Source organism: Andrographis paniculata, unplaced genomic scaffold (genome assembly GCF_009805555.1).
Source record: "Andrographis paniculata isolate CXL003 unplaced genomic scaffold, ASM980555v1 Contig55END, whole genome shotgun sequence".
NCBI classification, from domain to species: Eukaryota; Viridiplantae; Streptophyta; class Magnoliopsida; order Lamiales; family Acanthaceae; genus Andrographis; species Andrographis paniculata.
The window spans coordinates 2,809,834-2,822,309 of record NW_026137590.1 but is presented as its reverse complement, the minus strand read 5'-3'; the positions used below and the strand labels follow the sequence as shown (position 1 = coordinate 2,822,309).

At 30.2% G+C, this 12,476-nt stretch overlaps 2 protein-coding genes across 5 annotated transcripts; one reads left to right on the top strand and one right to left on the bottom strand.

Moving 5' to 3' along the window:
- Positions 1-631: 631 nt before the first annotated feature.
- LOC127256073 (gamma-glutamylcyclotransferase 2-3-like) lies at positions 632-4,113 on the top strand. Its single transcript, XM_051281904.1, has 5 exons — positions 632-715; positions 3,471-3,529; positions 3,728-3,763; positions 3,876-3,955; positions 4,049-4,113. Exons 1-5 carry the CDS (start codon positions 632-634, stop codon positions 4,111-4,113), a joined length of 324 nt encoding a protein of 107 aa, XP_051137861.1.
- Positions 3,004-6,292, bottom strand: LOC127256505 (uncharacterized). 4 transcript variants are annotated; one of them, XR_007839869.1, is made up of 8 exons: positions 5,922-6,292; positions 5,728-5,833; positions 5,201-5,412; positions 5,071-5,098; positions 4,758-4,866; positions 4,489-4,589; positions 3,986-4,158; positions 3,006-3,842 (listed from the first exon to the last, which is right to left on the bottom strand). XR_007839869.1 is itself a non-coding variant. In XM_051282549.1 (7 exons), the coding sequence occupies exons 1-6, from the start codon at positions 6,162-6,164 to the stop codon at positions 4,508-4,510; spliced, it is 780 nt and encodes a 259-aa protein (XP_051138506.1). In that variant the 5' UTR covers positions 6,165-6,292; the 3' UTR covers positions 3,004-4,158; positions 4,489-4,507. The 4 variants fall into 4 exon arrangements, 3 of the variants coding, with proteins under 3 accessions (XP_051138506.1, XP_051138507.1, XP_051138505.1); XM_051282549.1 differs by having other exon boundaries at positions 3,004-4,158; XM_051282550.1 differs by having other exon boundaries at positions 3,004-4,158; positions 4,501-4,589.
- Between the last annotated feature and the right edge of the window lie 6,184 nt (positions 6,293-12,476).

Genomic DNA, 12,476 nt, shown 5'->3' with positions numbered 1-12,476 from the left:
GCTCTACACTCGGTGTATTATGCGCTTGAGATTAGAGCTGTTAAACGAATCGAGCCGTTCGTAAACTCGGCTTGGTTCGGCTCGATTCGGCTCGGTAAAAGCTCGTTCGCGAATGTTAACGAGCCGAGCCGAACAACATAAACAAGCTCGTTTGGTTAACGAACGAGCCCGAGCTTTGTTCGTGAACGTTCGTTTAAATAATATATTTATTATAAATATTATATATACATATAAAATTATAATTTATAAGTAAATAAAACATTAATTTAAAATATATACATAAAATAATTTTAAGTTTTCTTTATAATTTTTATATAAATTTTAAAAAATAAGACAAACAAGCTCGAACGAACTTAATCGAGCCTAAACGAACCGAACACGAACACGAGCTCAAACAACAAAAATTCTTAACGAGCGGAGCTCGAAAGCTTAATGAACAAACACGAGTCTTGTTCGCGAACGTTAATGAACACTTAAAATTTGATTCGGCTCGGCTCGGCTCGGATCGTTAAGAGCTCTACCTGAGATTGAGTCTATGAAAATGCTTCGGAATTGTTTCTAAGCGGAGAAGAGGTCAAAGCATACTATATCAAATGTGTTGCACTTTGTTCGGGAATGAGAACTTTTTGGGATGGTGCGTTTTGTGAACAAGTACAAGGAATTATCACATGCTCATACTGAAACTGAAAAGGTGACATCCTCTGCTTCTGGATTGGTACAATTGGTTGACAATATGTGTGGACGACAATTTGATACAGCTAAGAAAAGGGATTTCCAATATTTACAAACTAATAATCAAATATTTGTTGCGTATAAGTAGGTATCACCAATTTGGTTATCTTAATAAATCGGTTGTTATGCAGAGATAAGGAAGTGTATAGTTTTGGATAACTGTATAACACGCCGGCCTGCTCAAACTAGAGTGTCACCGCCACGCCATACCAGAAGACTTGTTCATCAACCAATGACTCCTACGTTGTGGCGCTAAGGCTAAAATAATTAATACAAACAACTAAATAATGATTTAAAATTAAAGTGCACCGATTTATCAATTAAATGAGTAAAGTTCGAGTAAAAAGCATAAGTTGGAAATTGTTAAAAAGGCATTAGTCCTTAAACATAATTGATGAATTTCAAAAGCATTCTAGAAGATAAAATAGTATAGTCCCTCCCGATGGATCATATGACGTGGATGCATCATTTAGGTATAACAGAAGCACCATCACCTACAAAGAGGTTGTAGAAAAAGAGTCAACATAACGGTTGAGTAAGTGCAATTATCGAAGATAAATTAATACCGTATAAGTCATAAATCAAGGTAAATGCCACAAAATCATTTGAAGAATATAATTTGAATAAGATGTCAGATATCACATAAGGACAACTCACACACATAAGTCTTTTAGCGTCTCTCTTATATCTCGCTTTTATTCTCAAGTAATTGTGATGAACACATCACGAAAAAAACTTCCCTAATCCTTAATTAGGGCCGGCTCAACCCGGTTTTCCAACCTTATTACTTCGTATGACATGTCACATAATTACACATTACAAACATAGGGTCACAACCCCCAAGAAAAGCTCCACAATAGGTACATAAGGGTTTTAAGTCCAAATGTACACGTAAGTCAATTTATTTATTAGTTTGCAAGAGGAGCCAAATGGTTCACAATCCTCTAGTCTCCAATATAACATACCAAGAAGGGATTGTACGTAATTCATCCCTCTATCACGGAAGACGGTTCAAAGACTTTTTCATTATGAATGACGGGTACCTCGGAATCACCCAAAAAGGGAACCATCATCTCGATCCCTCGGCCTAGCCCATTCGGGTTCTAGTTCGAAGTTAGCTAGTTATTCTAAAATACCAGTATACCCTCACGTGTTTGCAAGACACAGAGGTGGAAGTCTATGCCTTATTATCCAAATAATCGACGAGTTACTCGGACTCGACGGGTAGTTTTAATCACTAATTTGACCCAATACTCAACATGTTATTAGGCAAATTTCAAAAGGAGAGCTTTAAACTCAAAACATTTCAATTGCCAACATTTAACCAATTAAAAATTAGGATATTAAAATCCAACAAGTTCATTATAATCTCACTTTATTTCGTCAAATAAATATTCGAATAATATGTTCTAACTCCAAAAATTATAGTATTTAAACATAATTATAAATCTTTTCCCAAAAAAACTATAACTAGGTTAGGGTAAAACTAGGATTTCAAATCAATTCCATATATTCTATGATTGTAAGCTTAGAATACAAAAATAATCTTCACATAAGCTATAGTGGACGTTATAATCAACTTTCTAGAAGAAATTATCAAAACCTAACACTTTAGGGCAAATCCATTTGAAAATAATTTTGAAAAGTATCGATAGAAGGGGCTTATTAATCCCATTATCTGAGAAAAATTGAGTTTGAAGAAGAAAACCTCCAAGGGAGAAAAGACTTGGTTTTTATTATTTATTTTACTCTACTTGGGCCCAAAATGCTCCAAACTCAATTTTATTCGTAATTTTAATTCAATTCTTTAATTTATTACCCCAAAAGCCCAAAATAAATTAGGTTCAAAATAAAATCTGTTTTATTTCTTCAGTTTGATTGGCATATGTTGTCCGACATCCTCTTACCGATCCTCTTGTCGGTCATTCTAGGCTATTTGGTTTAATAACACACCCGTTCATTCATTTCAGTCTCTTCTAAGACAATCTAAAAGACGTGCCAAAATTCTTGTCACTCATTTCAAACCTCAATTTTTTTTGTTTTGCGTGCACAACATCCCTCGTCCTGCTATCTATTTTTTTGGGAATTTTCTTTCAGATTCATAGTATTTGATTATTGTAAAGAGTTTTGTATAAATAAAATTTACAATTTATAAAATAATATCCATATTGATATATTTTAATCTAGTAAGTAAATGAAAAAAGTGTCTATTTGCACCATAAAAACAGAGAGCAAAGAAAAAAACTTGTTGATTGGCCATAACAACTGCACTCAAGGAAACAAGTTTTCAGATAGTTATGTACAAAATAGCACAATTCGCACAGGGTAAAAATAATATAACATGTAGACATCTGTACACATGGTCATATACCAGTCCTCGACATATATATATATATATATACATCTTTGATGTGCCTGACAGCTACTACTGCCTGCTGCCTCTTTTCCATCTCTATTCAATCAAATGTTAATTTTTTCTTTCATCTTCCTGCTGCAATTAATTCATAAATATTTCATTCTGATTATTAGTTGTGATGCATTTCCTCATATCTGGCTAAATGGCCCACTTGTGAATTATATTACTGTATGTATTTCCTTCCATGTCTTGTGTATTGCTTACAAAATAACCAGCAAGGAAGATCAACAAACTGCTCCAGAGGTACTTCATTATCTGCTTTGGTTTACTTCTTCCAACACAGAAGAATAAATCTTTTCCCTGCAATGTAATTCTTGTGTAGCACCTTGAAGTAAAGGAGAAGCAGTATGACAAGAAGGTTTTATGTCTGACTTCTTCACTGTAAGCATTTTGTCTCTCTGTTGGTCCTTCTCTGACTGGATTTCCGCACATTTTTCATTCAAAATTTCTTACATACTTTCAGGACCCTGGTTCTACACACCTGCTGTCTCTAATGTCTTGGTGTAAGTACTTATTATAGGACAGTTGTTCATTCCTTGCGTCGCTCGCTATCTTTATCTCTCTGTCTTGATGTTTCAGATACATAGGATCCGCAGACAAGAAGCTTATTGTGAAGTATTTGGGACCTGCCCTCCTCCAAGAAATTGCCGCCTATGTGCTCTTTTTTCCACGCATCTGTTGTAAGAACCTTTGCCTGATTCATTGTCGAATGATTTCCATCATGCAGCCAAATAGATGAGGCAAATGGCCCTTCAGGACCAAACATGGAATACCTCTTCAAATTGGAAAATGCCCTCAAACAAATAGGTAATAACGACATTTATCATTACCACATACCTCAATCTCCAGGGTGCAATTTCTCCATTTACCTGAAAATCTTGTGGCATTTTTGGTCTCCAGGATGTGAAGACAAGCATGTCTTTGATTTGGCAATCGAAGTCAGGCAAATACTCTCACAAGGATAAGCCATCAATCGGATCAGGGAGATGGCTCACAGTCTGACGATTGCCCTGTTTTTAAAAGACATTCTTATACCAATTCTTCTCCCACTCAATTAGACACAATAATGTCGAACTATCAAGGAAACGGAGAGCTATAACCCTGGGATTTGAATACCTTGGAATCTTATTCATATGCTACTACTTTTTCCTTCGAATTTAATGCGGGTGAGGTTAACAGATGAAAAAATACGAGAAAGATTGTGCAATTTGATATTTCATTCAACAGTCAGCGTTGTAGAAGTACCCTTTGTACAATTGGCATGCATTTATGTACATTCGACATTTAGCCAAATAAACAATGTTATCATGTGTCTTTTCGAAATGAATGAAAATATATACATGAGAACAAACCACATCTTCAGAGAATCATCAAAGCAGCTTTGCTTGTATGATGGACACCGAGCATGGCGAGCTTCAATACAGCACGACCTTGGCACAAACTGCAAGGTTGAAACTCTTATTAAGCTCCCAGTGTTTACAAAAATCACAGCCAATAATCACTTCCAAGTATGAAATCTAAGTAACAACAACATGATACTCCGGATTGAGAGCTGCCCAGTGTCATACCAAACTTACTACAACAACATTCAGTCCTCAGATTCACATACCTGGCCAGAGCAAGTCCCCATATGGACAGAGTATAGAACATCTTCCCGGCATGCCAAATGCTCATCATTTTCCCTACTTTATTCATGCCTCCAAGAGCTTTAGTCAAGGCTGAAAGCAAATAAATTTCATTAATTGTGAATAAAAGCAGAAGTAGATCTCCCAAGAATGCAGGTATAAAAATAAGGTCTATAGTTAATTTTGCCTTCATGTATCTACCACGATTGCAATTTTAACAGCCCACATTAAAATTTCACTGAAAACAATATGAAAGTAAAATCGAGGGACAAGCAATCAACCAAATACAATTTCTACCTTTTTGTAGCTCAGGAGGACTTAAACTCTGCATTGCCAGGAAACAGAAACAAGAATATTGTCAGGAAACAAAATATGCTATGAATCATTTACAAGCAAAAAGTGATAACATCGCCATTCATTTACATACCAGAGCTTTCGGATTTGCCAAAATGCATCTCGCCATGAAGGTAGCAACTCCATCCACCACATGCTCCTCACTTACTATCACGTAGTTTTCATTGTCAATCTCACTCTTCTCTTCAATATTTTTAGAGACCATATCGTTGGATACCCACACCCACCAACTCGGGTCCTCATGATCAACCTTAATCAAGATTTCTGCATTCTCCATATCCCCACCTGAATTTGGTATAAAATTTACCATGAACAAATAGCAAACCAACAATATTACCATTTAATCTCAAAGCCTCAGAAAGACAACTAATTGTAAATTGTAATAAGTCCATAGCTTATGAACATTGGAAAGTTTTAGAGTTCACACACAAATCACCTTGAATGGAAAACACAGAGCCCAAATTATAGATGCAGAATACAATCAAAGCAGAAGTTAAAATAGGGCAGGTTCAGTTCACAAACAAAGAATATCATTAGACCTAGAAGCTAAATTAATATCACTAAGCATGAGATGAAACTCGATAATGGTGATTGAATAACCTGAGGGCGCATCGAACGGGAAGGTGCAAGTAGGTTTTTGATGGAGGGTTTCGAGTTTATTCAGGAAGCTTTCGGAAGTAACTGCATCCATGAGACGATCATGAAGCTGCAATTGAAACCAAATTCATCTACAAATTCCACCGAAATTGAGCTCTGAGAAGGGAAAAAATAAAGAGAATGACATCGATACATACATCGGATGGGCAATTTTCCAGCAAGTGAGGCGAGGCCGAGATCTCTTGGAGGAAGTTGAGGTTTTTCTCGAGCAATTGGCGAAGACGTTGGTTTTCCGATTTTAGGGTTTCGGAATCATCGTGTCCTCCGTTTTCCTTGATGGTGTTCTCGTGGCGATGGCATCGTTCTATGGCGGTCCAGGCGACGTCAGCCACCTCCAAGACCGTCTTCGCTACCTCCATCGACACGTGGGCGCCCACCATCTTCCCTTCCCCTAGTTTCAGAAGATTGCGGTGAACTGATCGTCCGTCCCTGTAGACGACCCCTTTTTCTTGGTACCAACAATTATTGACGAGTTGCTTCAAAGTTCAACAGATTCTTCATACAAAACAGACATATACATATATTATATATATATCAATAACAATATCAATATCAATATCAATATCAATACTACGTGTATGTATATATATTAACAAAAAGTGCCTACTTAAAATTACATGAATACCCTTCCCTTTAAATTTTTATTTTCATTCCTATCTCTTACCCTGAAAACATAATAAATATAACTATTTATTCTACTATATTAATTAAATTTATTAATTCTATTATACAACAATATTAAATTTATTAATTCTATTATATAACGATATTATATTTATTTTACATAACACAATTAAATTTATTTTTATTGAAATTTACTTTTATATTAGGACAGAATAATTATAGGATCTTTTGTTTTAAAAAAATAAATTTCATGAAAAAAATTTATATTTTTTGACCGGTTAGATAATACAAAATAAAAATAGTTAATGCATTTTTTATTGTTCATTTTTGTTTATTTTGCTTTCAATGAGTGCATGATATTTTTTTAAACTATAGATAATTAATAGAGTAAAATAAAAGATATTTAGATTAAATTTTATATAAAGAATATTAATATATTTTGAAATACAATTATACTAATAATTTTTTTATATATTTTTTAAAATTGATCCATAACATTTATTTATATTTCTTTGTATATTAGTATATATAAAATATAGAAAATATTTGTATTTACTTTTCTTGGAGTTTATGTTTAAATTAATTTTTCTATAAATATATTTATTAATATTTAAATTATTCGTGTTATAAGGAAAACTAATTATATATGATTTATATTGATATTAATTTTAAAATTTTTACTTTTTTTTAACTCTTATAATTTGTTTGTTTTGTGAAAGGCTTAGATTTTGTACTAATTCGGCAAGTCAGCGTGGTGCTAATATGATCGAATCAACATATGCTCTAGAAGTGTCAATATATGTTTATACATATCTCAATTCTCAACTCATATTGTGTTACAACATAATATATGTTGTATTATATATATACTGAAATATGTATAAATATATATTGGTGATCCTATAACATATGTTAAGCTATGTCCTTTGTGAAAACAAATCAACATATATTTTTACAATATTAATATATTACACACATTTATTATTTTTATATTATCTATGCAATTATTTCTGTATCATACATAAAAAAATAAAATATATATCTCTTCTAACAATTTCACAAAATAAACAAACTCTTGATTTTTAGTAGTAACTTTTTAAATTTAATTTTAAAATGGTATTTTCTTTAAAACCGACTGGGACAATTTGTAATACATATATCACATATTTATTTATATATATATATGCAAGAAATGTGAATTATGATTTTAATTAAAAGAAAACAATAAAAAAATATCGGGTCAAACATATCGTAAGTTAATCACCATTTTATTTAAAAAAAAAAATATTTTTTATGATGAAACAATTTCTTTCTTTTTAATAATTTGTTCAATTATTCTTTTATATATATAGTTTATGGTATATTTTATCCTAAAAATTCAAATATATATTTTTTTATGTAAAAAATATTTTGATTAATTGTTTATTGTCTCAAAAAATTATAATAAAAACATAAAATTCTCTTATATATAAATTCAAATTTGTGCGGCTTAGCACACTACGAACGCCTAGTATAGTATATGTATATATATTGACCAAGCCAATATAAGAAATAAAATCGAAGTTTTTGAAAACTTTTTTGAGGTTTTAGAGTTTTATCAAATTTAAAAATAATACTCCTTCAGTCACCGACAGATAACAAATATAAATTAATTAATTAAATTTCTAAATATTTTACATATAACTTACTTAAAAATTTTTTATTTTTATCTCTATTTTTAATAAATAAATATTTTTATCTATATTTAAAACTCTTTATTTTTAATAAAATTAGTTTTAAATTAATTATAAATAAATATATAATTTTTTTTATTTTTTGTATTATATAAAATTTTATTCTCTAAAAAAATGAGATCCATATTGTATATATTTTAATGATATATAATGCTAAAAATATTTAAAATACTAAAAACATTACTTATATAAAAAATAATATCATAACTTATTATTAATAATTTATTAATCTACACTACCTAAAATATTGTGTCCTTAAGTAAATGGGTCATCTTGACCAAGACAGAGGAATATAAAATTAAAATTTTAATTTAATATTTTATAAAAATAAATAAATATTTGATATCATATTTTTTTTAAAAAAAAAAAAGAAAATTGAATTTATTGGTACAGTGATTTATAAAAAGTGTTTAGGCAAACACTGATTAAATGGTACAAGATAATACGAAGTGAATATTGATCTTAAAAAGTTGCAAAAGCCTGTCCATTGCTCATAAAAGTCTTATGAATTTGTTATTGTGATTTTTTTTTGGATGACGTGGAAACCCGCAACCGCTACCCGAAAGTGCGCACTCGGTAAACCCCCGACCGAACCTAATATTCTGCAAACCAGGCCCGACGAGAAAGTTGAGGTGGCTAACTATCTTGAAAAAACCTCTCTTAAAACATATAAGTTATATTTGATATTTATTCGATTCGGTTCGGTTGCAATTTTTGATATTTTTCTTTATTAATTGAATAGAAGTAAATATATTTATATTATTGTTTTTTTAATTTTATTTTAGTAATTATTATATTCTATTTTGATTTTGGTTCGATTTGATTTGAATTATTTACAGTTACTGTAAATATTTTCCATTCGAATAAAATTCAAAGTTGTGGGTATTTTGTTCTATTTGAAAATTAAATACCTATATATTTACAAATATTCATGTCATGTCCACCTCAATGCAAATACCTTATGAACGTATTGATTATCATAGATTCATGTAAGCAAATGCAAGGTAAAAAGATGGTTGAAATTGGAGTGCGGACAAATAATGTTAAGGGTGAGTTTGTTTGGGATTTGGATTTTTAGTTGAGATTTGAATAGTAAAAAATTTGAATTTGAATAGTTATATGATGTGATATAAATAAGTGTTGATGTGTTGTTTGAAAGTAAAATTAATTTTTAGTATAATATAAAAATAAAAAATAAGTGTTTGATTTCATATTTTTGAATAAAAAAAATAGGATGAATAGTGAATTTAAAATTCTATCCCCACACAACACACCTTTAATGCACCAAGAGGGCAATTGAATCACCTATCAAATTTGTTTAACTAATGTACTCATTTAATGTTATGGAAGATTGTGTGGGGATATCTGTCACTATTTATTTTTTATCCTTTTATCCAAATAAAAAGATGTGTGATATGTAGTCATCTTCTATTCTTTCTTTTTTATTGTACCATTTTTTTTCCCAACTTTGCTACGTAAAAATAGATTGTGGCATAAAACAACAAAATTTTCATAAAAATCAAAGTATAAAGATGAATTATTTTCTTGTAATACTTAAAAGGAAGAAGATAAAAAAATATTTATATAAAAAATTCACCAACTATAACAAAATTTAAGTGTAAGACTGATGAAAATTAATTTGAAGGATAATGTGAAATATCAAGTATCCATGTTTATATATGAACATACTTATCATTTGACCAGTATTCGAATGAAAGATTTATTTAGGTTTCATAGGAGGATAGACAATGTTTATACTGCCCAAATTGATATGAACGAATGAGAGAAACTTGCTCTAAAAATCTCACATAATCTTATGGTTAAGGAAGCATATAACTAAGATAACTTAGAATTCATCGACTAAGATATAAAATTACTTACGATCCAAAAGAATAAAAAATATGGAGGTTAGGGATACCGAAAGAGCGCTAGAATATTTGCGAGAGATGCAAAGTAAAGACCCATAATTTTCTTATTCAATTCAAGAAAACAAAGATGGATTGATTACAAATATATTTTTGAGTTGATAGCATGATGAAAACTGATTATGTTGATTTTGGTGATGTAGTTAATTTCAATACTACATGTAGAAATAATAGGAAAAATCGTCATTTGGTCTTATTTGTTGGTGTTTATCATTATAATCAGATAATTCTTTTTTGGCTCAGCACTTTTATATGATGAGACTATTTCATCTTTTGAGTGGTTAGTTGAGACTTTTTCTGACACATTGTATGAAAGAAAACCTACTACGATTGTGACCAATCAAGATCATACTATAGCGAATGCATTCGCTTCGACATGGTGTGAGACTAATCACATGTATGTATTTTACACATATAAAAAAAAATGGTGCATTACTTTTGTGTTTTATTTTGGAAAGGATAAGTATATTGGAATGAATTAATTTATTTCATTTTTGTTCAATTTTTCAGGTTGTGTATTTGACAACATTTATCAAAATATTGTAATATATTTTAGTTCTATTTTTTCTAAACATAAAAGTTTTACACTTGACTTTGGGAGATGTATATACAATTTTTAGAAAGAAGATAATTTTTTGGAAGAATGGAATAAAATTTTGCTCAAATATGATTTGTGAGAAAATGATTGATTGAAGCAATTGTTCAAAATTAAAGAAAAGCAATTGAATGATGATTTCAAAGAAAAAAACAGCACACTTGTTCCATCTATGTCAATTCCACTGTTAAGTATGTTGCAGGCTTATATACCTTATAAGCATTTAAGATTTTTCAAGATGAGTTATGCAAAACTTTTGATTGTGTTGAAATTGTAAGTAACATACATTACATTGGTACAAATATCAAGTTAGTTATCTTGGAAGATTAAGAGGTAATGTTATTACAAACAACTCGTCTGATGATATTGTTTGTTGTAGTTGTAAGAAATTTGAGTTTTCCGGAATATTATGCTCATATGGATTTAAAGTTCTTACAACCAATAATGTTTTAAGGATTTTCGATCGATATACAATGAAAAAATGGATAGAGGGTGCAAGAGTTGGAAGTTCGCATAATGGAATGGTTTTCACTGAATAAGGTAATGATGACTCTAAAAAGGAGTTAAGCATCCAATACAAGAATTTGAGTATCTTTTTCAGCAAACTAGTTATAAGAGCTTCAAAGTAAAAGAAAAATATACGAGAGGTGAATGAATAGTTACAAAATAATAAAATTAATTGTGAGGAATTGCTTTGCGAGGATAATAAATTAAATTGAAACAAAGAAGGCGATATCCATGTGAAAGAGATAAAAAAAACAAAGCAAAAATTCATAAGGGTGAAAGAACCAAAAGTGGATTAAAAAATAATTCAAAAAGAAAAAACCAACCTACGGTACGTACAAATAAGGTGTTAAAAGCTTGATCAAATTCCTCGGCAACAAGTTTATTTTTCAAATCTAATATATTTTGGTACATATCAGACACAATTTCTATATAAATTTAACCTATTCAAAAAATATTTTGAGAAACTATTATTTATTTTGCAGTTATTGACGAATGATACGTATCTTCGACCACATGAGATTGTGTTGCAGTTTGGTCAAATTCTTTGGCAACAATAATTTTTTCAATTATTAAATTTATTTTATATAGAATTGACGGGTGTGCTACCTCATTGTTATTTTTACATAAATTGTACTTCTTGAAATTTTTTATCTAGGAATATTATTTATCATACAGTCATGTGAGACATATCTTCTGCCACATGACATTATGTCGCAACTTGACGAAATTCTTCGACAACAATACGTTCTTTTTTTTTAATTACTTAATTTATTTTATAAAGAATTGATGAATGTGCTACTTCATTGTGGTGTTTTATATAAATTTTACATATTGAAATTTTATCTGAAAATATTACTTATCATACAATCGATGCATATCTTTGGCCGCATGACATTGTGTTGGAGATTGATCAATTCTTCGACAACAACTGGCTTTTTTTTTTTTTTTTTTTTTTCAGTTACAAAATTTATTTTATATAGAATTGACAGAGGCGTTATCTCATTTTTACTTTTTTTATATTAATTATACTTTTTGGAAGTTTATCTGAGAAGATGATTTATTATACAATCATCTGAGGCAGATCTTGAGACGGCATGACATTGTGTTGCATCTTGATCAAATTTTGCAGTAATATATATTTTTTTCAATCTTAAAATAATGGTGATCAGGTTATTTTGGGCAATAATAGGGATTTTTTTTATGAATTAAAATTGCATTGGATCTTGGCTTATGGCAAATGATCAGATATAGAATTTATGAAAATAACGTTGTTATAGACCCTAAAAATGCTATATCATAATTGATTAT